The 25,377-nt window shown below is 42.8% G+C and overlaps 2 protein-coding genes across 3 annotated transcripts in view; both read right to left on the bottom strand.

Annotated features, from left to right (window-relative positions):
- Positions 1-3,573: 3,573 nt before the first annotated feature.
- LOC117887456 lies at positions 3,574-18,441 on the bottom strand. The gene is made up of 3 exons (XM_034790102.1): positions 18,285-18,441; positions 16,835-18,190; positions 3,574-13,984 (listed from the first exon to the last, which is right to left on the bottom strand). The coding sequence occupies exons 1-3, from the start codon at positions 18,412-18,414 to the stop codon at positions 13,380-13,382; spliced, it is 2,091 nt and encodes a 696-aa protein (XP_034645993.1). The 5' UTR covers positions 18,415-18,441; the 3' UTR covers positions 3,574-13,379.
- A 1,390-nt stretch (positions 18,442-19,831) lies between these two features.
- MXRA7 (matrix remodeling associated 7) overlaps positions 19,832-25,377 on the bottom strand; it is a 52,553-nt gene continuing 47,007 nt past the window's right edge. For both annotated transcript variants that reach the window (XM_034789717.1, XM_034789716.1), the window contains exon 4: positions 19,832-23,395. In XM_034789717.1, the coding sequence (XP_034645608.1) occupies positions 23,281-23,395 (115 nt within the window). In that variant the 3' untranslated portion in view covers positions 19,832-23,280. The remainder of the gene's footprint in view (positions 23,396-25,377) is intronic.

Genomic DNA, 25,377 nt, shown 5'->3' with positions numbered 1-25,377 from the left:
ATTGGGAGTGGCTGGCTCACTACAGAAGCAGCTTTTCCTCTCCTGGAATTGACACCTCCTCATCTATTATTGGGAGTGGACTACATCCACCCTGATTGAATTGGCCTTGTCAACACTGATTCTCCACTTGTGAAGTAACTCCCTGCTCTCGATGTGTCAGTATATAATGCCTGCATCTGTAGCTTTCACTCTATGCATCCGAAGAAGTGAGGTTTTTACTCACGAAAGCTTATGCCCTAATAAATCTGTTAGTCTTTAAGGTGCCACCAGACTCTTTGTTGTTTTTGTAGATACAGACTAACACGGCTACCCCCTGATACCTTCTAACAAGGATGCCCCTATATCACTGCTGCCATCTTCAGAACAGTGACATTTTGCACTTATCCCCACTGAATGGCTTAAAAACACAATGCAAAACAAAAACAAAACTGTGCATTACTTGCTCATCTCACGGTGTTGCAGCATATATCAAAATTAAAATGTGAAGTCATTAGTTTTTCAGGTACTCACTGACCTAGTGGGAATGGCTATTAATCAAACAGATTATGGGGGGAAAACAGCACTAGCAGAATTTTAAGTGTTACAGTTTCAGCAAGGTGGCTGTATATTTGCACAGAGACTGGTTTTTCAACCACAGCCAGCCAGAGGACAATAAGAACATGAACATAACCTGGAATTTAACCATTTCTTCCACCTTTCCCAGGCAGCCAGTCAATCTACAGCTGTGCCTACACCAGCCACCTCACCCATAATTCTTCACTAGCATTGAGCAAGGGTGGAAGAAAGGCCTCGGGCATTTTATAACAATGGTTAAAAAAAAGTCTGAGCCTCCCTGCAGCTACATCTTCCATCACTGCTACCACTGGTGGAGATTTACAAATTCACACCTCACTGCACCAGCCTGGGATCCCTCACCCTAGGGGACAGGGAAGAATTCATCCTCAAGGAGGGTAGATGGTGCTGCCACTACACCCCTCCTTTTGAGTTTTCCCTCTGCAAGTTAAGGGGAGCAGATTTACTTTACAGTCAGGGCTCCACAGGCATTTCGCAAACAGAAGCTACTGTGGGGAAAAAGAACTAGGTGGCCTTCTTTATGGCAGCCAAAGTAACACCGAAGGCCCAAGTTCAGGCCCTCTGACAGAAGCTGACTATACAGACGGCCTTTACATAGAACAGTACAGGCCAGGGCCTGAACAAAACTAAGCTGTACAAGCCCCTGTCAAGGCTATGACTAGAGGAGGGGAAAAGGGGGGGAGGGAGCAATGCGAAAGGCTTAGCAACATAATAACTGCTTGTTTATGAAAGATAATGGTTTATATGACGAAATTGTTTCTAGTAAAGGCCAACTTCCCCTTTAGTTCCAGCTATCTGCCAATCATATATCATCTTTGGGCGTCCCATGCCCTTAACCAGAGAAACCGGAAAAAAAACAATACGTACCCTGACGAAAACAACACTCCAACTGGTGCCAAGTACCACCCATGTCGGAAACCCCCCACCCAATAGACACCCAATTCTCGTAAATAATGAGGGAGCTACCAGGAAAAAGGGACAGACCCCAACTCTTATTTTCACATAATCGACACATTATTTGTACTATGCTTGCGGTTTGAGCGAATAAAGCAGCCTGCGTGCTGTGCTAGGTGTGGTAGTTTTCGGACTATTACCCCAACGCGTTGGTATGTTTTGCAATAAACTGGCCTCAGGTTTGAGTCTGAACTAAAATCAATGCGTGGGTGACTTTTTCCACGACACTACCAAGGTCATGAGTTAAATCAACATGTACTCCTGCTACATGTCCCGCCCCCACAGTCAGCACTGCCAGTTTTGGGACTGCAGTGAGATCCTACGGGTTCCCTTTCCCTGCAAGAGGAGGTGATTGGCTTCTTCACTTCTTCCCTTCCTAATGCCCCCAATTGTTTGGTCTATTATATAAAAACCACACTCACAGCCAATAAAGTCTGCTGCCATCAGAAAATGCAAATTATTTTTGTTTACCTGCCTCTTTGGAAATGGAAATAAGGAGACACATGGACTAAATACAAGATATTTATCTTTTATTAGTTTATTTGTCATTTTCAGTACAGTTTGGTAGTTAACAAGTGCCAGTGACTGGGAGCATTCAAAATCTGAAACACATGATACTTCCATTTCTTTAACTACCCATAGAACAGTTCAACGACAGCCTTCCCAATCTACTACTGGAGGGAGAAAAGCACATGGAAAGGACAGGATTCCATTTTACCTGTTGGAAAAGGGATGTCCCATAGTTGTGGATACTTATTCCCAGTTTTTCCAGCTTGCAATGGTCTCTAGTGTGCACCCATCCTTCTCACCTGGAAGGATAGCATTTACATTATGGGAATGCTTAAAAGACACAACCAAGTTGGGCCCCATTGTTCTGGGCACTAAACAAACAAATACAGTCCTGCGTATAAGTCTTAAGAACCAGGAGTCCAGAAGAGGACTGTTTTTCAATGGGAGCATTTAATATTTCTAAGTCAACATGCACCTGGTTTTTGGTAACTCCAACCATCCACAACTCCCATCAATTTCCAATGGTGTTGTGGACCCTCAACACCTCTGAAATGAGGCCCTGTAAATATTAGGCTTCTTAATTAAACAGCTTTCACAAAGTTACTATGTTAAGTCTATAGTGGATATGAACATAAAGTTTCCATCAGATTTTATTGAGACAAGTTTTTTATTTAACAGGCTTCATTTTGTGATAGGCTATAAAGTTCTCAGAGGTTAAACTTGTGTCGTCATGACTATTTGGCACAGGGGCTTGGGTACAAAAACCAAGTGCAGAAGACAAGATTGAGTACACTTCATTTTGGACTATAGTAAATGAAAGCAAATATCTTTTCTTCCCCAGTTTCAGAACACATCTCCCTAAATACATCAATGCACAGAAGATAAAGGTGGAAAAGACCTATTAGAATATCCAGGTGGTCTCCTTGCCAATCTCCGATTATTCTCTACAGTACATGTTCCAATGCTTTGCCTGGCCTAGTCTTAAGTGCTAGTGCTTCCACCTCTTCCCTTACAAAACTATCCATAATCCAAAAGTGTCTCACAATCTAGAATTTTTTCCTACAATTCTGCAAGTTTCCCTCTCAATTGCATAGTTCTATTCTTGTGCACCACAATATATAAACTCATCTGAAATAATTGTTAACTCATGTCACCTCCCCCTTAGCTGTCATTTGTAAAAGCTAGACACATTTACCTTTTAATCCAAGTCACACCTCTAGCACCCTAATCATTTGTACTGTCCTTCTCTAAACTCCAACCAGTTTGCTGGCTCTGAGCTGTCTAAAAGTGAAAGGGCCATTTCCAGGTGCAGCTGCACTGGAGATATATAAGAAAATGTTACCTACTGCTTCTTGGGGTATGTCCAGACTACCCGGTGTATCAGTGGGTAGCTATCGATTTATCGGGGATTGATATATCACGTCTCGTTAAGATGCGATATATCGATCCCTGAACGCGCTCCCCATCGACTCCGGAACTCCACCGGAGCGAGCAATGGTGGTGGAGCCGCAGCCATCGATCCCGCGCCGTGAGGATGGGAGGTAAGTCAGAATAAGATATGTCGACTTCAGCTAGAAGTTGCGTATCTTACATCGACACCCCCTCCCCCCCCATAGTGTAGACCAAGCCTTGATGTGTCTCTATATGCAGCCCAAATTGCACTGGCCTTTTTTATTTTTTTGCAACCACATCACATTAGAAAAACCTCGGTTGTAGTGATGCCCATCATCACTTCCAAGCCTCTTCCAACATTCCTGTTTTTCTCTGCATATTTTTAAATTGTTGCTCCTCAAGGATATTTAGCTAGACTAAGTTCTTTGGGATACAGGTTATTTTTTACTATGTGTTTGCACTGGGTCAAATTTTTAAAGTGCAAGTGACTTAGATGCTCAAGTCCCACTGATTTCCATTGAGACTTCAGCTCCTAGGAGCCAGTCTCTTTCGGGACTTAAGTTCTGGTGAAAGCTTTTCCCTTTAGTGTACAGTACAATGGGAACCCAATCTGAGTTGTGGACTCTGTTCGGCACTATGCTAATGCAAATAATAAAATTGTTGGTGTTCGATATTAATTTTCTGTATTTCTAACTTATGTTCCATTGGGTTGTGTGTCCACTCCCCATTAATCTTATGATCTCAAGCAGTGCCTGCCTCTCAATAAGAAACAGCGTTCAGATTGCTTCTCGTCTACTAGAAAACTCTATGTTCTGCACCATAGCTTCGTCCTGCAGAACTCTGGAATCTTTTGCTATTGCTCAATACCCAACAGATACCTGGGCAGTTAGGATACCTCATGAATTCTTAGGTCTTGCGGTCTTCCTGTTCTGAATGTCTGTAGTAGATGCCCACAGTTCTGTTAATGCAAGGGGAGATTATCTGTACCCAAACAATTCCTTTCATCACACCTGATAACCTGATGGCACCCTCCCATCTTCTCCTGTACAGATTAGTCTCCTCTTTACTGACATTCTAGTCCTCAGAATTATCCTGAATTTCTGTGTGCCAACTTCATTATAATTGTCACAATTTAATCTCTGTTTTCTCTGCACCTGATGTTTTTATCCAAACAGCAACTCTATATTCTGCCTTACATTGTATGTTCAGCTCAACCCACAACCTTAGCACTTGCTTTCTGGGGAACACTCAGGGATTCACAGTTTGGGACACATGACACATTTGCCAGGAAAAAAAAAAAAAAAAAAAAAATCTATAAATAGGAATGCTTCATTTTTATCTTTTGGACTTACCTTGAACATTGTAGACTCCTACTGGCCAGTGTTGTTTCCACAAATGTAGTTTGGAAATGTGCACGTGCCCATAAGCTAATAACTTGGCTCCTCCATTTGATATTTAGAGAGGACTTACAGAAGAGATCATATCCACAAAATCAGTCATAATGCATATAAATCTTATCTTTGAGACAAGAAACTAAATCCAGATAGTTGATAAAAGGATTAATAGCAGTTCTAATATTTTTCCCAGGACTGCCATGTTCAAACCCCACAGTGATCAGCAACCGTCTAAAAAACACTAGACAGATAAGGTTATAAAATTAACATTGCAGCATCTGAAAAGCTTTTTTGTTCTTTCAATCCTGGTGCGTTCCTTCTGCCTTGTCAATGAATGAGTCTTTGGCACTGGTAATAACCTCTTAATACTGATGAAAAACAAGTGCTGCTTTTGCAACTTGCTAGCTACACATAGCATGCATTTTCTTATTGTCTGATTACCAATTAGAACAATTACATCTTTCCTAATCTTGTTGATTACAAATAAAAGGACTGATTAGAGACCTAATTAGAGTGAAGTAACTGACTGAAAACTACTATAACTTATAGTATACTACAATCCTAATTACTACAGTATGGTGAATTTACCTGTGATCTGATTTTGATTGTGTGAATTTTTCCCCCCCCACACACAGATTGTGATCTTAGAACCCTGGAAAATAGGAGTAAAATTGGATACGGTGTTTAGGAGATATGAGGATTTCAATAATAAAAAAACGTGATCTGACTTCTTGAACTAATTTTAGCTCATCATAACTCCAAAATGGGTTGGCCTAGGAACTCATTGTTTTAGCTTGTTGTATCGTAATGAGAAGTGCTGCCTTTGATTAATTCTGAGGAACGTCTTAATGGAAGTTATTCAAAATCCCATCCACATTCCTTTTGCCTTAAATGCAGATTGCCACAATGAGAGAGTGTGGGAGGGAAGGCAGCAGACAGGAAACACAGTGGTGTGGCCTACAGGAAGAAACCCATATGGGGCACTCAAATGCCAGTCTAGGAGGACTGAAAGAAAGCCATATGGCTACGTCTACAATGGCTCCTGCTTTCTTTAAGGCCATATGCCAGCAGAGAACACTAGTGCATCTCTTCACTGAAATGGATCATATTCAGAAAGTTACCCAATGCCCCAAAGAATGCCTTACTTTGACCCCTAGCATAGATGCACTATTACTGTACCTAGAACTACAAACACTAGACAAAAAGTTAAGTGGCTTACATGAGCCACTGCAGGAAGCAGATCACACCTTCATATTGGATACATTTGTACAAAACCAAACCCATGCACTCCACAGCTCGGCAAACAGGAGCAGATTTAAGATGTCTGCAGCCACTGGCTGTGAACTTAGTCCTCATCAAAACCACCTTCATTTGAAAGCCCTGCATTAAAAGTTCTCCATCTTTCTCGTTAAGTACAACAGGTGAAGAGAATGGAAGGTTGGCGGGATACAGGGGTAGAGTTAAGGTTGCTTGAGTGGCCACAGATGTGCATTCCCACACTTCCAAGTTTTCTAATTCTGGCTTTCAAACACTGGTGATTTTACCGAAAGAACTCTCCCTTCAAAAAAACCACACACCCTACAAAAGGAAGAGCAGACTTATGTCCTGAATTCATTACAACTTTTTTCCATGTCCTAGGCTATTTTGTTCTGATAAAATGCATTTTGCAGAGATCAGTTCAAACTTGATCACCCCAATCTCCATTTATTGCTTGACGAATTCTAAATGGTTAATTTCATAGAGCAGCCAAACAAAATGCCAAAATGTTGTTCCGAGTATTTCTTACCTAGTGATCCAGCTGCATTCTCCTCTAACAGGCAAAGTTGCAGTTGACTGTTAGTAATTTGATCAAACTGATAAGGAAAGTTGGGAATGTCTACTTACCTCAACATATAGTTTTATATAACTTATGGCCAGTAGGCCATAGCTCTGACAGCATGATTGTACTAGGATCCTTTCAAGTTTTAGGGGCAGATTCTCTGCTCCTAATCTCTGCCTTTGCAGCACTCAGGGAGTGCAAATCCACACAAGTCCCTTGCTGCCAAATCCCCATGTGGGAGAATCTTCAATGTGCAAAGAGTTCCTGTATCTCCCTCTTTGCAGCCCCAATGCAAAGAAAACATCACTTGCAGGGAAGGGGAGAATCTTAAGGGGTATGCCGTCCAACAAGATACTGGGGCGATGGCATGGCACGGCACATCTTGCACTGCTCCAGATGCAGCTCTCTGTCAACAGGTCTGTTTCCAAAGCGGTCAGTCCAAGCGCTTTCCAAGGCTATCACAGACTAAATTGACACAAGAGGAAAAAGAGAACAGTTTAGCCAATGGCCATCTCAAACAGATTTACCTGATTGTGGGCCTGATCCAAAGCCCACTGAAGTCAAATTCTACTAACATCAATGGACTTTGGATCAGGTCCTATGCATGCAGTGACTCTGTGACAGACTGTACCCCTATGTCCATTCTTTTTACATGACCATGATATATTTTGGACAAAGTATGCCTTGTGAGGTATCATTTGACAACTCAATCTGCTGGACATTATTGTCCTGGTAAAATAGGTGTATCAACATTGTATGTAAAGTATAAGATTCTACTGTATAACACGGCTGTAACATGCTCCAAGTTTAGAAAAGCAGGCACAAACCAGTTCCTCAGAAACAAAAAAGAAACCAGCAACTAAGCCTGGTGGCTTAAGCCAACCAAGTCAAGTGGATTATCACCTAGTTAAGTGACCATTCTTTGGCAGGAAGAAAGGTGTGAGACGTTTACATATTAGCAATGGAAAACAGCTAGGGGTTCCTGTGTAAACAGATTGGCTGCCCCTGAACCCCAGCTGGAGAGGACTTCAAGCAGGGGAGAAAGGTATAAGAATAGAGAAACACACACAACACAAATTACCTCTCTCCTCCATTCTTCTATGCTCACGGCAGTAACAGCAATGTAAAAGACACCCCAGGTTGGTGATCTGAGGGGACACAGCTGTCCATCTGTCCAGATTGTAGCCTGGATAATGTCACATGTCCTCACCAAGGGCATGGCATATCCATATTCGGTATCCTACAAGTAATCGTGCATAGACCAGGACTATGGGACAACATGGATTCCCTATGTAGTTTCCAGGAAAATAGACTATAGGAACAAAGCCAAATCTCTGGATTTATTTCTTTGCATATTGTCTTTGAAGATCAAGCTATTAAATTGTTAGCAACAATCAAACAGAAGTGATACATACAGCATATACATATACGCACTAATAAAGATGTTCCAGTTTCCCCTTCTTTTCTATACATTATTGATACTTACCCATCTCTGCAAAGTATTTTGAAACCTACAGATAAAAGCTCTATGTATGTTTAAGCATTATTTCAGACAACGAAAACTATATTCTAGACTTTCCCTAGTAAATGCAAGCACTCAACAAAAAATTGATATTATATACCCATGGGAAAGTGCATCTTACCAGATAAGACGACAAAGACTTATTCAGAAATAGAAAAGAATACAGCAGTTCATAAGAGTAACACAAACTTGTTATTTGACTTGTGTATAAACCAAAAGAATTAAGTTTTATTTGCATACAGCTTCACAAGAAGAGGTAACTCACTTTCTACATTTTACTAAAGGCTAATGTTATTAACTCCATAGAAGCTCATTAATACAGGTAGTTTTACAAAATTCAGTGTTCTACAACAGCAAAGAAGTGGGGGCAAGCCTCTTATTTAGGAACCTAAATTTAGGCATCCAGTTGGAAAATTCTGGCCTAAATCAGTAACACTGTCCTTTTCCCCACATCTGTTTTGTATGTAGCGAATATTTCTAGGGAATCAATCTTCTGTTAAACAATCAAATGTAATGCATTTCCATCCTGAAAGTTCAATTTGAAGGTTAAATACACCCAAACCAATGACAACATAACCATGGGCAAAGACCAGAGCTGGAAAGCTGAAGCCACCACTGGCCTTTGTTCCCTGTGCTAGAGGGCCAATTATGTTATTGAGATGTCAGAACTGTCACCTAGACACAGCAGAAAGTCAAACTATATGACCTAACAGCATCTCTAAGGCCTGACTGCCCTTACAAATCTGTGCAAGTCAGGAGTAACTCCATTAAAGTAAATGAAAATGCACTCTGTTTACATCAGTGTAAAGCAAGTATCACACTGCCCTCAATTTGTTTGTTTTTTTTAAATTCTCTGGTCGGCCTTTGGGGAGGGACAAAAGAGAAGGAAACAATACAATAAAATAATAATTTGTTAATGCCACCTGACAGCCAACAGAGCATCATTCATTAGTACTTATTACCAATGATCCACTCTTTAAGGGGAATGGTCTGATCATGCTAGTTTGAAAAAGGAGCAGAGGAAAAAAGGGCTAACTCCTTGAGAACCCCATTTCTCTGGGTATGTATATAAAAATGATGGTAGTATCTCAGTACCACATGCGAGTTCTAGCCAAGACTAGAACCATCAAAAACAGAGGCTGGTACAAGCTAATAAGTGAAAGGCTACCACAGCATTTACAAAGATATACCATGTAATTGCTTTTACTACCATATTAATCATTATGGAGCACTGACATTTAGGCCTATAAAGCCTTATTCATAGAGATACCGGGCACAGGCATAGGGAAAAAATACTTGCAGTTTAATTGCTATATTAAAAGTTTTACTCAGCACTACTCTGAAGTTTCACTTCATACTATAGAAAAACTAAGTTGTTTGACAAAATTAAATTTTAATTACATCATCATTTGAGTGTCATTGACAGACATCAAGAGTGGCATTCTGCCAGTGCCATTATAGAAACCAAATAGGGGTGGGGGGAAAAATTGCAAGCATGTGTCAGTTCTACCTGAAGATCATAGGAACCCCAGGGTATGTTGCTTATAATCTTTATGAAGTAGTAATGAATTTTACTTAAAAGTGCCCCACAATCAGCTCTCCCAGCCATGTTAACTTTTGGGTTGCAATGCAAAACAAAATGCATGCAAGGTTTTGCTATTCTGCAGAAAGCTAAACACTGGTAGGCACTTCACCAAAGCATACAAATATATCACAGCTTTGAAGAGAAGAACACAAAAATCATAGCTTTATTAATGTACAAAAAGTTACAGTGCTGTTCACATTACAAATATGTTCCACCTACAAAAATGCTCAACAACTATGTACAGTCAATTGAAAGAGGTCATCAGCCAATTTCTCCACTCTTGGGAGATTACATCATTATTACAGCCTTGCCTTAGAGAGGCGCTCCTAGACTACCCCAAATCTTCCACCTCATGTCTTCCAAAAGATTCACAGGTAACATGGACAACTTTTCTTCTTGCCCATTTCTGGCAATTAAGCAATTACCTTTCACCCTCATTCCAGACTCCCATGCAAAGACAGGAAGTCGTGGAGTTACTGCCATTCCCAGTCTGATGACCTCTCAGTATAAACCACCCAAACAAAACATACACATGTGTTTTGGCCAGTATACCATCAACAGTGTTATTCTGATCCTTCTAAGCAATGACTTGTAGGCTTAACACAAACATAGGGAAAGAATTAGATGGCATTTCAACAGTCAGCTCTTTGATTGCTATTCACATAAATGATCTCAAAACAAGAGAAAGTTTCTCACTGGACCCTCATGAGAAAATTCCCACTAGTTATGTGTTCTTATACAGACATACAAAAAAAAATTATAATCCCTAGCTATTGAGCACTTAATATCTTTAACAAACCCTTTGAGGTAGGTAAATGGGTAAATTTGAAATGGAACTACGAAATGGTAAGATGAGGCACAAAGAGGTAAGTGATTTGTTTGCAGGTCAGCATCCAAGCCAGTAGTGTGCTGGAAGGTAGAGTTCTTGAGTATAGCCAGAAATGAATGTGTTATTTGAGGACAGGTTGCAGAGCAACTGATGGTGAGGAAGCCAGTTTTGTCAAAACCTCTATTGCAGAGCAGGTTACTAGTCAGACACTAGATGGAAGCTAGACTCAAATGAGAACGGGATAGAGGATACTTGCGAGCCCTATGTACTTGTTAGTGTTAACACAGGATTAACCCTGAAGAGCAAGAGAAAGACAAAACGAAAGTGTAGGTCCTCTACTTAGCAGGGAAGCAGAGCGAATGACTGACAACATCAAGAAGGCTGAGTGTTTAATGCCTATTTCACTTCAGTCTTCACTAAAAAGGTTAATGGTGTTGAGTATTGGGTCACAATATTAACAACAAAGGGGAAGGAATGCAAGCCAGAATAGGGAAGAACGGGTTAAAGAACATTTAGATAAGTTAGACGTATTCAAGTTGTTAGGTCCTGATGAAATTCATCCTATTGTACCTATGGAACTAGCTGAAGCAACCTCATAACCGTAAGCAAGTATCTTCGAGAATTCATGGATGCTGGGTGAATAACTCGAAGATTGGAGAAGGGCAAAAATAGTACCTATCTTTTAAAAGGGGAACAAAGAGGACCCAGGGAATTATAGACCAGTCAGCCTAACTTGCACACATGGAAAGATACTGGAACAAATTATTAACCAATTTGTAAGCAGCTAGAGGATAGCAGGGTTATAAGAAATAGCAAATCATGCCAAACCAACCGAATTTCCTTCTTTAACAGGGTTACTGGCCTAGTGGATGAGGGAAAGCAGCAGACAGGATATACCTTGATTTTTAGTAAGGCTTTTGACGCAGACCCACATGGCATTCTCATAAGTAAAACAGGTAAATGTGGTCTATTTGAAATTACTATCAGGTAAGTATAAAACTGATTGAAAGACCATACTCAGAGTAGTTATCAATGGTTTGCTGTCAAACTGGTAGGGATGAATCTAGTGGGGTCCCGCAGGAGTTAGTCCTGGGTCTGGTACTATTCACTATTTTCATTAACATGGAAAATGCTGTGGAGAGTATACTTATAAAATTTGCAGTCGATACCATGCTGGGAAGCACGTAGGAGGATAGGATTAGAATTCTAAATGACTGACAAACTGGAAAATTGGTCTGAAATCAACAAGATGAAATTCAGTAAAGGTAAATGCAAAGTACTACACTTAGAAAGGAAAAATCAAATGCACAACTACAAAATGGGGAATGACTGACTAGGTGACAGTACTGCTGAAAACGATCTGGGGTTGTAGTGGATCACAAACTGAATATGAGTCAACAGCGTGATGTAGTTGTGAAAAAAAGCTAATGTCATTCTGGAGTGTATTAACTGGAGTGCTATATATAAAAAACGCAGGAGGTAATTGTCCTGCTCTACCTGGCACTAGAGAGGCCTCAGCTGGAATACTGTATCAGTTCTGGGTGCCATACTTTAGGAAAGATGTAAATAAACTAGAAAGAGTCCAAAGGAGAACAAGAATGATAAAAGGTTTGGAAAATCTGAACGGTGGGGTGGGGTGAGGAGGAGGGAAGAGAAGGGGAGACCCTAGGCATGTTTAGTCTTAAGAAAAGAAGTAGGGAGGACCTGATAACAGTCCTCCACGATGTTAAGGGCTGTTATAAAGAAGATAGTGATTACATTGTTCTCTATGTCAACTGAAGGTAAGACAACAAGTAATGGGCTTAATCTGCAGCAAGGGAAATTTAAGATGGTTATCAGGAAAAACTTTCTAACTAGAAGGGTAGTTAAGCACTGGAATAGACTTCCAAGGGAGGTTGTGGAATAGGCATCCTTGAAGGTTTTTTAAGAACAGAGGGATGGTCCTGCCTCAGCACTCAGAAGGCTGGACTTGATGACCTCTTGAGGTCCCTTCTAGCCCTATATTTCTATGAATAATTGGAAACAGTCTGTTTAGTCAGAGCCCTAATATCCAGGGCTTTGGAGCTGTGCTCTGGCTCCACTCCAGCTCCAGGCAAAAACCTGCAGCTCCACTGCTCCGGAGCTGCTCCACACTCCAGCTCCAGGATCTGGTCCAAAGCCCTGCTAATGTCCATAACTTTCCAACAATTACAGTCTATTATACCAAAGCATAAGAGACAACATACCATGCTGCACACTTACATTTAAATGTGTTATGGTGTATGCACGTGTGTATATACACACACACTCACACCTTAAACAAAATGTTTATTCCACACACATCTAATTTAAGATAGAAATATGTGAACGAGCCATCTGAAACTCGTTAATCCTGAATTACATCTTATTGTCTACAAGAATACTGCTATGAGGGATCAAAATGAACAAAATTAACACAATGAACATTAACTCACTCAGAGGTTATGTATCTGTCCAGTCTCCCGCCTTCACAGGGGAAGGGGGGGTGGTGGTAACTCCATAGTTACTACAGTCTTTTGTGCACAGACCTGACAGACCTGTGAAACTCCATGAGTGGGCAACCCAAACCCACCTTAACTTCCGGCACATCAAGAACTTGCCAAGGACAACAGGATGTGGACGCAACTGCAAAATGCTCCTTCCTGCCAGTTTAAAGCAACGAAGCTTTAACTTTCAACTGGTATGACCATCTCCCTCCCTGTCCCTCAAATCCTAGACTCCCGTGCACAGATGGGATGTCATGGAACAGTCCTGAAAAATTCGTTTCCCCAGACAAAAGCAGATTAGCCTTTACCAAAGCCCAGGCAGGAATGTAGGGCCCCTTTTAAATCTGCTGTAAAAACATCAGCTCCTACATCAGACAAGTCATCTACATCAGGCAGGAACATGTTTGGCTTATCGTAAGTGATTAAATCATGTCTCAAAAACATTATGCCATTTTCACTGCAATAATGGGACATTTCCCTGTTAATCCCCTTCCGTGCCTTTTCTATACTCACTGGTTTTTCAGCTCCTTTCCAAAAACGCCTTGGCAACAGTGAAGACCAAATTATATGGGCATCAGGGAAGGCCCTTCTAAGGATGCCCAAGTCATTTTTCATTTTGACAATAAGTGACATACTGGTGTGTTGCACAAGATCATTTTCCCCAAGGTGAATTACTATAATTGATGGAAAAGACCTGAGATAATAAATTTCATGAAGAAGAGGCAAGAGCTGATCCCACAGCATTGCCTGTATGCCATGCCAATACAAAAATGCACTCGAACTTGGGAAACCCAGCTGCAGCCCATGTGGGTGAGTGCTTGCCCTCCTCTTTGTCACCAAAATCACAGAATGGCCGCAAATCCATATTTCCTTTGGTTCAGCTTGCATAAAGTTATCACCACCTAAAAATAAAATACCATACAGTTAATTTTACAGACGCTATAAGGTCTATATCCCACCACCCCAGGAACCCCAGTCCTAGCTGACTGAAAACTATAAAGATCCAAAACTAACAAGTGTGACAGTTTTTCAAGTACCAAACTATAACAAAGAAAAGAGTAAAAACCAACCCCATGATGAGCAGGCTGGTTTCCCTTAGATCAGGGGTAGGCAACCTATGGCTGATTTTCAGTGGCACTCACACTGCCCGGGTCCTGGCCACCGGTCCAGGGGCTCTGCATTTTAATTTAATTTTAAATGAAGCTTCTTAAACATTTAAAAAACCGTATTTACTTACATACAACAACAGTTTAGTTATATATTATAGACTCATAGAAAGAGACCTTCTAAAAACTGGCACGCGAAACCTTAATGTATTACTAGCACGCGAAACCTTAAATCAGAGTGAATAAATGAAGACTCGGCACACCACTTCTGAAAGGTTGCCGACCCCTGCCTTAGAACTATACTTTAAATTGCACCTTACTTCCCTTAAAGCTCAAAGCAAACTCCCCACAAACATCCTTCACTGATAGGCTCAGAGTTTGAATTAAATCCTATTCCTACTGTCACATATGTCACAAGATGCACAATATTGTCAATTTGTTTTTGAGGTGGGGGGGGGGAAGAGAGGTCACCTTCATGATTCTTCATACCATGTTGTTCAGGCTGTTAATCTCTATAGGGTCACTCAACTGATTTTCTTGCCATGACCAAGTTTAAGCAAAGATTTTCACAGAACATTCCTGCTTTTCTGTATTAATTCCTCATATCCCATCAGTAGAATGCATGCAGGACAGCAGTCCTCATATTGCAAGAGCACATGCTAATTCCAGTCACTCACTCTCAAATCACACTCTGCCTGCTATCAGTACTCCTGTTCCAATTCTGCCCACAGTACAAGCAAGAATTGGAAGAGAGACAACTAGATACATGGATGTATGTGAGCACAAAGAGGAAAGGAAGCAGAGTTTGGGAAGGGGAGACATAGGAAGCAGCAAAGGTTGTCAAAAACAGATGAAGGAGAAAAGAAAGAAGAGCCTTAATTGGAAGAACATGGAATTAAAAAAAGAAAGAAAAATCCAGCCAACCACAGATATCACTCCTCAGTCACAACAAGAGGTACTCAATCAAGAAGTAGCAATTCAAACATGTGAAGGATATAAACACTAAGGAGGAAGATAAATAACTTACAGTAGTGCATGGGGACTGTGAACACTTAAGACAGTGACCATCTTCCATGGGTATGTACAGAATGGATCAGAACAGGGACCCAATCCTGACTGAGGCCTCTGGCCATTACCTCAATTCAAGAATAACAGCAAAGAATGGAACAAAGCTTAAAAAAGTAGGCTGAATACAAGAAAGTACTTCCCTATTGCACAGCCTAATATATGTTGCCACCAGGAAGTGGAAACTCCATCGACTGGGATATTCAGACCTATAGACAGCACTGGGAAAAAGTCTTGTAGCAAACAATCCCGCCCTAGTCAGGTAGCAGGTGTGTAAACTAAATGATTGAACAGATGACTTCCATCACTACTTCCTACAATTCCCACATTTCCTGATTGAAATCAAGCATCAGAGAAAGACTAAGTCACAAAACCTCAGGTAAGAAAATAACAAAAGATACTGAAAAATCAGAAGGGGAAAGGCATAATTTTGTTTTAGCATTAAGATGATTTCCAAATACATTACATTTTTCCAAAAGAGCAATCAGGATGAGGGCTCACTTTCCCCTAGATGTGAAATTAGAATCCACAGGACATTAGATGTCTTTGCTTGTCTCACTCACCTCCACCTTTTCATTCCGAATCAGCCGCAATGCACTCCTTGCTACAGTTCCTTGCCATTGCTTCATTCACTGAAAGTCAAGTAACCTCCAGAGACGCAAGGTGGGTAAGGTAGTATCTTTTATTAGATCAACTTCTGTTGGTGAGAGAGTCTCTCTAATATCCTGGGACCGAAACCACTACAATGACACTGCATACAAGTAATCTCCAGCTCACAGCATGACTTCTTTTGACAGTTAGTAGTTTATATTTCCTGCACCTCCAAATCCAAACTGCCTAAGATTTTCTGTTATTTAGTTACTGCTTACAGAGCAACATCTTCCCTGCCACTCATTCACTGTTATGGTGGTAATACCACAGAGACATTAGAGGCTGCAAAGTAACAAAGTACCCCAGTCATGTAAGCAAAAAAGAAGAGTCACTACCGAAGAAGAAGAAGAAGAAGAGAGGAAGACTGAAGGGCCAATGTGGAGATGGGGAAGGGGTAGCAGTGGGAGGGGGGCAGGAAGAGTCAGCAATATGCCAGGATTCCTTGGAAGCCTCAGATGTGAACTTGGAGTTCCCTCAGTCCATAATTTAAGATCTATTTTCTCCTAATGGATTCTCAGATGTTTGAGTTAAAAAAAGTGTTAATAAAAATGAGAAATATTAAACAGTCTGAATAAAAAAATAAATAAAAAACACTACCTCTTATCAGTTAATTATGGTTTTTGTTGCCTGGCTTCTCAAATGTCCTAGTCCTAATTTTTTCTAGTCACCCATAGTCTTCCAGGTGAAACAGGGATCTACAAAAAATCATAGAATCATTTCTACTTCTCCCACACCATTATATTTATATCAATCTCTTTTTAGGGTTTTTCTACCATACATCATAAAGAAGCAGGAAAATATACACAAATGATCTTCAGACTACCTCTAAAGATAAAGCATCATACCCTGGAAACCACAGTCTCAACATCTTCTGTTGCCACGGACTGCATTATAGAATTCCATAGGTTGAAGCCCTCCCACTCCACTCACCTGGTACCATGCTTCTAATGTGGGAATCTGGTGGGAAAAATGACAACATGGGCTCCATATTGTAGGCCTCTGCTTGGTCCTCTGATCCCAGGGGGTTGGGCTTAGGCTCCTTTATCCTATCCTCAGTGCATGGTACAAGGTTCACTAAGGTTGTGCGCTCCTGGCTAATAGGCTTCTTCTTTCTCTTGCGTTCTGTCACAAGTAGGGTGGGGGTCCAGGTGAGTTGCTGTGGCTCACTGCTCTTGCCACTTGTCTCTCTGCTCCCACTTCCCAGGTCCTCCTCAAAGGAGCAGCCCACTTCCAGTTCTGTTTTCACTGCAGCCACTGCCACTGGGTCCAGCCAGCCACTCCCACCAGCTGCAACCACAGCCTTGAAGGCTTCCAAAAGGGCTGGACTATGGTTGTCATCAGGCCCAGGCAATTTGAGGAGCTTGGCTGCTGGAGTCCCACACACAGGGACATTGTTGTTGTTGGGTCTCTTTGTGGCTGCCATTGAAACCACAGAACCCTTGAAAGCCAATGTGCTGCTGCTGTTGGGCTCCATTGTAGATACAGATACCCCACTGTTGTATTTTGGCAGTGGGATGGCCGCCTGTGACCCAAAAGAGGGAGACTGAATGATCTCATTGGCCACCTTCGCCGCAGGGCCCGTTGCCCCAGAGCTGGAGGCCGCCGACATCACCGCAGGGCCTGAGGTCACTGGGCTCCCACCAGCCACCTTCACCGTAGGGTCTGAGGTTGATGCCGTCCTCGTCACCGTCCCACCAGCCACCTTCATTGTCGTCTCCGCTGTGCTCCGGTCAGCCTCCTTCACCACAGGACCCAAACCCACCACCATCATCTCCCCCACTCTCCCAGCGTCCACCTTTGCTGGGGGGCACGGGGCTACCATGGTCACGCTCCCGCCAGCCACCTTCACCATGGGGCCCGAGGCTGCCACCACCATGGTCACGCTCCCACCTGCCACCTTCACCGCGGGGTCTGGGGCCGCCGCCGTCTCCGCTGCGCTCCCGCCTGAGGCCGCTGTCATTGCTGGGCCCACCGCGCTCCCTGCCCCCACGCTCCCGCCAGCCACCTTGGGGTCTGCCGCTCCAGCCGCCTTAGCCTTAGGGCCCGATGCCGCGCTCCCTTTCGCCCTGGGGGCGGCTGCCGTCCTTGGCCGCGGCTGCCATCCCCGCTGCCCAGAGCCGGCCGCTCTCCTCCTGCGAGCCACTGGCCACGGCTGCTGGCCGTGGCCCTGGAACGGGGCCCAGGCTGAGGGGCAGCGGGCCCCGCGGGGCAGGCGCCAGACCTGGTTACCTTGACGCTGCTGCAGCACCTGCTGCTGCCGCCGCCTCAGCTGCCGGTCCCTGAAATCTGAGAGAAGGGAGAGAGGGTGAGAACCAGCCGCGGGGCGGGGCCGGGCCAGCCGCCTAATGCCCTGGCTGGGATTTGCTCCGCTATCACTTACCCATATCCAGCCCCACCATCTTCACACTGCGCATGCGCATAACGCGCGGGGCAACGTCGGCCGCGTCCATCCGGGCATTCCCTGAGTCCGCGCATGGTAAGAGTTTAGAGCGATAATATCCGGGAACCATCCAGATGTCACGACATTAGTCGCCAGCCCCGCGTGGGCGCATGCGCAGAGCGCGCTTTAGGCGTCCTAAACGGCTCACGCGCGGTGCGTAACGGTTCTCGCAGCCGCTTCCGGAGGCAAGACATATTTTCGTCCGGAGCGGCTCTGCGAACACGCATGCGCTGTACTGGATTTAGGGGCTGTTCTAGCTGGGTCCTTCTCCTGCTGCGCGGGCTGACCACGGAAGCCTGCCAGGGATAGTTCAAACCAAAGTCACAACTCAGTTGGGAAAGGGGAGCCAGTCGCGCCCAGTGATGGCTGCGTGCCTTCGATCCTCCCGACGGCATCTTCCCACAGCCTGTGTGAAGTCGGGGCGCCCAGGGGCCTCGCAGGTCGGTGTTGCCATGGCAGCAACACAGGGTCTCAGGCGGGGTTGCCATGGTGACAGACCAGGTTCTCTGTTCCCATAGCAGCCACACGGGGATTCACATGGCAGGGTGTCACTGCAGTTCGTAGGCAGGCTGCATGTTTAATCTGTTTGCCATCCGCCTGTGTACACTGAGTTGTTTCCCATACCTATTGTCATTCATTGTTTATATAGTGGCAGGGCCTAGGAGCCTCAGCTGTGGATAACTTCCCACTGTGCTAGGTGCTGTACAAACATAACCAAAGGAGGGTTCCTGATGCAAAGAGTTTATACAGTCTCAGTATAAAACGAGATCAGCTAATCAGTTTTTTCCTTGCTGAAAACTTATCAACATCAACACGGGAGCTGAAAAAAACATATAATTTTTTAATTAGTTAAAAAAGAATTGGGGCACACTCTCTAAAGTGGCTGCAATAGTGGAATCTTGGTTCTTTTAAAATTTAAGTTAACAGTGTCCTTTAACCTGTCATACCCTACACAGATACATTTCAACAATAGTATCCAAATGAAAGGTGGCCTGTAGATTTAAAAAGAAAAAAAAATGTAATATTGAGCCCACAGCCTGTCAAGTGGGAATTGCCATTCCTTGAACTCCCATCTCTGGATTTGAGGGCTTGCCAAAAAGGAAAATTTACCAGCATTACTATACTGGTATAATTATACTGCTATATTTATACCAGTCTAGCTCCCTGTGAGGACATTTATTCAGCAGAACAGTGGGCTTTTTTTTTCAATTTAGCTTAGGAGAAAGGGGCTATTGTTTTTCCTAATAACAGTGTCTACATGAGGAATTATACTAGTATAACTATAGTGCTATAATTATACTGGTAAAGTAATTCTGGTAAATTTCCCAGTGTAGACTCACCCTTTTTGATGGATCAGAAATGGAGAGGAAACTTGTAGTCAGTTTATTAAAGAAGGGAATTTCCCTAAAGTTTTTGTACCTTCAAACTCTTGCACACAAAATACTTTGTGTTTCTATTCTACAAGACAAACTAATATCAGATAGATGTACAACAGGCTTATCTTTATTAAAGCTTTCTAAGAATGTACACTGTTTTCCCCACACATTAAGAAACTGAACATTAAACCGGCAAAGCGTTCTAATCTCACAATCCCTTTAACTATTATGCTCTTAGCGTAGTTCAGGGAGATCGTAGATTAATTGGCTTCATTTCTTTTTACATTTGGGCCTTGTTAGCTCTGGCAAATTTCTGAGAATCTTTCACCATTACACAACCACTGCTGGAATTTTAACCACCCATGTCATCTACCACTAAACAGGGTTAGACAGGACAGGGGTTAAAATGCCAGCAGATGTCTACGCTGGTGCTTCTACCATTGCTGTCATCAGTGACAGTGTATTGTTAGGAGATTTTCAGAACTCCACCTGTGTAGAAGCAGCCCAAATGTAAAGGAAAAAAACAAAAAAAGACAGGAATAATCCTGAAACTACAGGATTTTCAGACATGAAAGTCAAATTAAACCATGATTTCATGGTAAAGCCAGCATGATCTTGTAGTAAATATGCCTGCAGGCAAGTCCTCCACCCAAGTGAAAAAAATTAGAAAGCAAGATGTTTTTGAAAAGTTACATGTTATTGTATTATGGAGTATACGTGGTGAAGAAGTGTTCTGCTAGTGAGATGGTTTCTCAAACTAAAGGGCTATAAAGAAATTTTCGTTTTTAAAGCGATTATTCCTTAGAATGGGGCTGGAAGAAGTTAAATGAATGTTGGGTGACATCAGCAGTGGCATAAACTAGGAAATGTCCCCTAATGTCAAGGGATTTAAAATATTTCATAAAAGAAGAGAGAAACTGGTGCATACCAAATACATGGAATGCACTACAATTTTCTTGATGAACTAAAAGTGCCAATGTCTGGCCAGAGCTGTTCAAAATACTTATCATGAAATAAAACACATTTGAAACATGCCCTTTTTTGTGAATTCACAGAGCTTCCCCAAAATGGAGTTTCCCACAAACATTCTGCATCAAGGAAAATGTAATCCAAATTGGGCATGGTAATTCCTATTAATAATTTCAATGCATCTTTTGGCAGTATATTTACCAATGGGTTTTGTTACCTGGTTGAAGTTACGTGGTATTTCTTCAGGCTGACTGATAGGCAGAGCCTATGCACTCAAGAGGATCAGCAGGAACCATCTTGACTTGTTTTGAAAGGGTAGGGTGTGGAGGAGGAAGGAACTTGCCCTTAAAGGATATAAGAAACTGGAACGGATTCCTAATCCAAGTACGAATGCTAGATTTAGCTACTTATTTAATAAACAATGGGATCGGGAACCAGAGTGTGAGAGAACTAATTCAGCCCCTCTTGATGCTGATGCCCCTTTATTAATTATTATTATTATTTGTATTATGATAGCACCTAGGAGCGCGAATCATGGACCAGGCCCTATTGTGCTAGGGGCTGCACAAACACAGAACAAAGACAGTTTCTCCCACAAAAAGCTTACAATCTGCAACATGTGTTCCTGCCTGCTGGCATCTATGTTGGTGGCTCTCCTTTCTTGGCAGAGCATGGCTGGGCACCCAGCACCAGGACCGAATACCCCATTTTATATGTGTTCTTGAAGTGTGCTCTGTTCCTTACATGAGGCCCAGGACCATGGATGAATATAGGATCCACACTGAATATTACATTACAAGCCCATTTTTCATCCAAGGAATAGTATTCCCAAACTTTGGACATTCTGCCCTTTCTCCTCCACCATCAGCTACATCAACTGACCTGACCCCCATGCTCCACCTACACTCTACCTTAACTAAATCTAAAACCTGCTCTCCCTCACTCTGTCTCACAAAGGACTATGACGTAGATGTAAATCAGTTTCTCACTGTGCTTCCCATCCTCTTGCCTCTGACCAAAGATAATTTTCAAAGATGGCCACTGTCCTGCTTCCACTCAAAAATTCTAATGGAAGTGGCATTTTCTGCTGCTGCATTATGCAGTGAAAAAAAACACACTTTTAAGGAGAAGCAAATTGGGGGGGAATGAAATTTCCCAAACTGGAATGGAAAAGTTATTTGCATGAAGAAGTGAGGTTTTTACCCACGAAAGCTTATGCCCAAATAAATCTGTTAGTCTTTAAGGTGCCACCAGACTCCTTGTTGTTTTTATAGTTCGACTGAACATTCTGTTCCACGTAGGTTTTGATGGTGATTATAGATGCAGAATATACCCATAAGGAGATACTTGGTCTGGGTGACAGCAAAAATGCACTTACAAAAGTTATTCACATATTGTTCCTGGTAGCTTTATCCTCCTTCAGAATCACTGGTTTCCAGCCAAAAAAACTCGGTGAATCATGTGATATCAGCCCCATACTGTCTGAATAATCAATATGCATGATCCTGACTAAGTGTATATGCTGCATTTGGGAGCATATTTTCCACCGTGGGAAGACAGACACATGCTAGCTCTGCTTGAACTAGTGCACCAAGAATAGCAGTGTGGCTGTGGTGGCCTAGGCAGTAGCTCAGTCTAGCTGCCTGAGTATGTACAGAGAGGGTTGAACGTGATTGTACTTGTGTGGCTAGCCCAAGCTGCTACCTGTATCACCATGGCTCAAGCTAGTGTGTGTCTGTCTATGCACACTGGGAAGCACACTCTCAGCTGCAGTGCAGATATACCCTAAAAGGGTAACCTCCCTGTAACAGGATGCTGGCCAGGAGGTCCTGAGCCAGGCCCCTGTTAGCCCAGCTCCAATTAAGAAGCATTCATTGGGGCTGGCTGAGTAGGCCATGCCAAATTGCTAGAAAAGAAGCATCTGCAGGCCTCATTAGCCAGGGGGCTTTATAAGGCTGGCAGGCAGGCAGGAAGTGAAGGGGGAGGGAAAGCCAAAGCCTGTGCATTCCTGGTGGCTGGAGAAACTAGCTGTCCCCAAGGTTGCTGGTTGGGAGCAGACTATAAACAGAAGGTGGTAGGAACTGACACTGAAAATAAAAAGCACTGGTGATTGCACTCAGAAGAGGTCTCTGGCTGATTTGTTGCAAGGGCAAGTGAACTCCTCATTACACTCCCATTTTATCCATGTTAGAGTGTGCAGCAGCTGTGGTCTTACTTTACTCAGATTCCTTTAGACACCAAGACGATGGAGGATCAGAGTGAAGAAATACATACTTACAAAGCATAGTCAGAATACAGTTACAAATTTCACCATGCGGTACGGTCTAGCTCTTACAAACTGGCCAGAAAGAGTTGAAATCTCTCTGCATGAGATGAAAATACAGCAATAGCTCCTTTAGGAAAACCAGTAAAAAGGGACAGAAATTACAAGTCTTTGAAATATTTCAAAGAGGCCTATACATTTTTGCAAACCATCCAAAATATGAAACTGATTATGTATTTAGTGACAGTTTTATAGCACTACAGTCTCCAGTGTCGAATGATAAGGGGCTGAGGCAGCAGGCAGGCCATAGACTGTAGTGGCTGTGAGCCTACATGTCATAAAGTTTAAGCTGCTCCTTCATATCTCCTTCAGACATCTCTCCAAAAGTCTCACTGTTTTCCTTCATGAGCCTGAAGATGGCAGTCAGCTGCTCTCTCTGAACCCTGTCAAGAAGAAAAGTAAAAGGAGAAATAGCCACTCTCCAAGAGGCACTGTGAATAGCAATGATGGAGTCAAATGAGACATGACGCTCACCTTACAAGTCCTGTTGACTTCAGCAAACCTGCACATATACAATAAGCAGGATTTGACCCTTAATACCCACTCCTCACACTCTCTCTCTCTCTCTCTCACACACACACACACACACACACTATCCAACTCTTTATTCCAAGACATATCCCCTTATTTTGAGCTGTCTTAGGGCTTGTCTACAGACACTCTTATATTCTGAAATAAGTGTCCACACATGGAGTTATGCTAAAATAGTTATTGCACTTTAAATATTACCTTAATCCAAATTAACTTTCAAGTGTACACAAGCCATTAGTCTGCTACTGGGAAATGAGTGATCAGAGAGAAGTCAGTCTAGCATTGGGGTTTACTAGGTTTTTTTCCCCCCAGTGTTGAGTAATGGGCATCAGGAGTTGGCCCTGAACCTAGAACATGGATATATTCTGTTATACATACCCCTAATTTTTTTTAGGGGGAAGGAGGAGAGAGTACTGTTTCATTACTAGCTGGGATTGGTTACAGGACTGATGTGGTCTCACTGCAAGTCTCCCTGAGAGTGCAGCAAGTTTCCCACCTATTACACGCAGTCCTTGGCTCTCCTTCCTAGGATTATAAGAACTCAAGGAGCCGTGGTGTTATGACTGTAACAAGGGCGGAACAAGGCTTTGCTATTATTATCTAAACCTCAAAGCTCTTACTGCCCTTCCATCCCCCATGAGAACAGAGTCTGTTGACCCACAGCAGGTCAGAAATGCAGAGCTGGTGCTGTCCACAGATTCAAACCCTCTCAGCATCACTGGTCCCTGAAGCAGGCTGCTGACCGTGGATGGAAGATTGGCCTTCACTCTCTGCCGTCCCAAAACCCACCTTCCTAGGATTCTCTGCTTCTGGCACAGCCAGCCCTCCTGTCTATAGTAGTAGAATCTCATTCCAGTTGCCAAACCTATTCTGACAAGTCCCTTCCTTACCTGCCAGATATTCTGGCACCCAACCCTGATAATAAACTCTAGGGACTCTTTTGCCGCAGCCGAGACAGACAACGGGCGAGTTTGCAGTAAGAGTTTTCGCTAACAAATGAAAGCATGAGAATTTTGTTTTACTCCATGGTGACGATACCACCATGGAATGAGTCTCTGCAGGTTGTGCTGGGAAGCAGATATTACAAGTGGCAATCTCACAAGCACAGGAAGATGGAAGATCAGAACTCAGCCGGCATTAAGCTATGTCTTCACTGCACTAAAAGATGTGATATTATATCAAGATAGTAATATCAATGTAAAATCCTACTGGAGACAAGTCAATATAGCTAGATGAGGTCGATCCTATAACACCCTCCTCCCTCCCCTCCACTAGGATTTTACATCTAGATAGTTATCTTGAGTTAGTTACCTTGATGTAGAAATACACCTTTTTTTGGTAGTGAAATCACAGTTTTAGGAATGTGGTTGCTTAAAACTTAAGGGGGAAGCTGCTTAGAAGTTGTGGCGATGGGAGTGATATAAATGTCTAGAGCAGACAAAAGACCTGAAAAGCTCTGTGTAGCTCGATAGCTTGTTTCTTTGACCAATAAAAAAATATTACCTAACCTCCCTTCTTTCCCTAGAGAAGACAGAAACAGTTTCAATGTGTGTGTGAAACAACAGAGCACAGCACTGATCCATCAACAGCAATTCCACTGTGCTCTGTTGTTTCACACACACATTGAACCTGTTTCTGTCTTCTCTGGGGAAAGAAGGGAGGTTAGGTAATATTTTTTGATGGATGAGTGCTGTGCTCTGTTGTTTCACACACATTAAAAAACAAAATCAATGGTAGGAGATGGGCCATAGTCACAGGTGAACAAAGGAGCTTTCAATCTGTGAAGCACAACTTGGAACTGGAAGGGTTGTGCGTGTTCCTTACATCTACTGAT

The sequence above is a fragment of the Trachemys scripta genome, chromosome 14 (genome assembly GCF_013100865.1).
Source record: "Trachemys scripta elegans isolate TJP31775 chromosome 14, CAS_Tse_1.0, whole genome shotgun sequence".
Classification (NCBI taxonomy): domain Eukaryota; kingdom Metazoa; phylum Chordata; order Testudines; family Emydidae; genus Trachemys; species Trachemys scripta.
The sequence above is the reverse complement of the archived record's forward strand: the minus strand, read 5'-3'. Positions and strand labels throughout refer to the sequence as shown.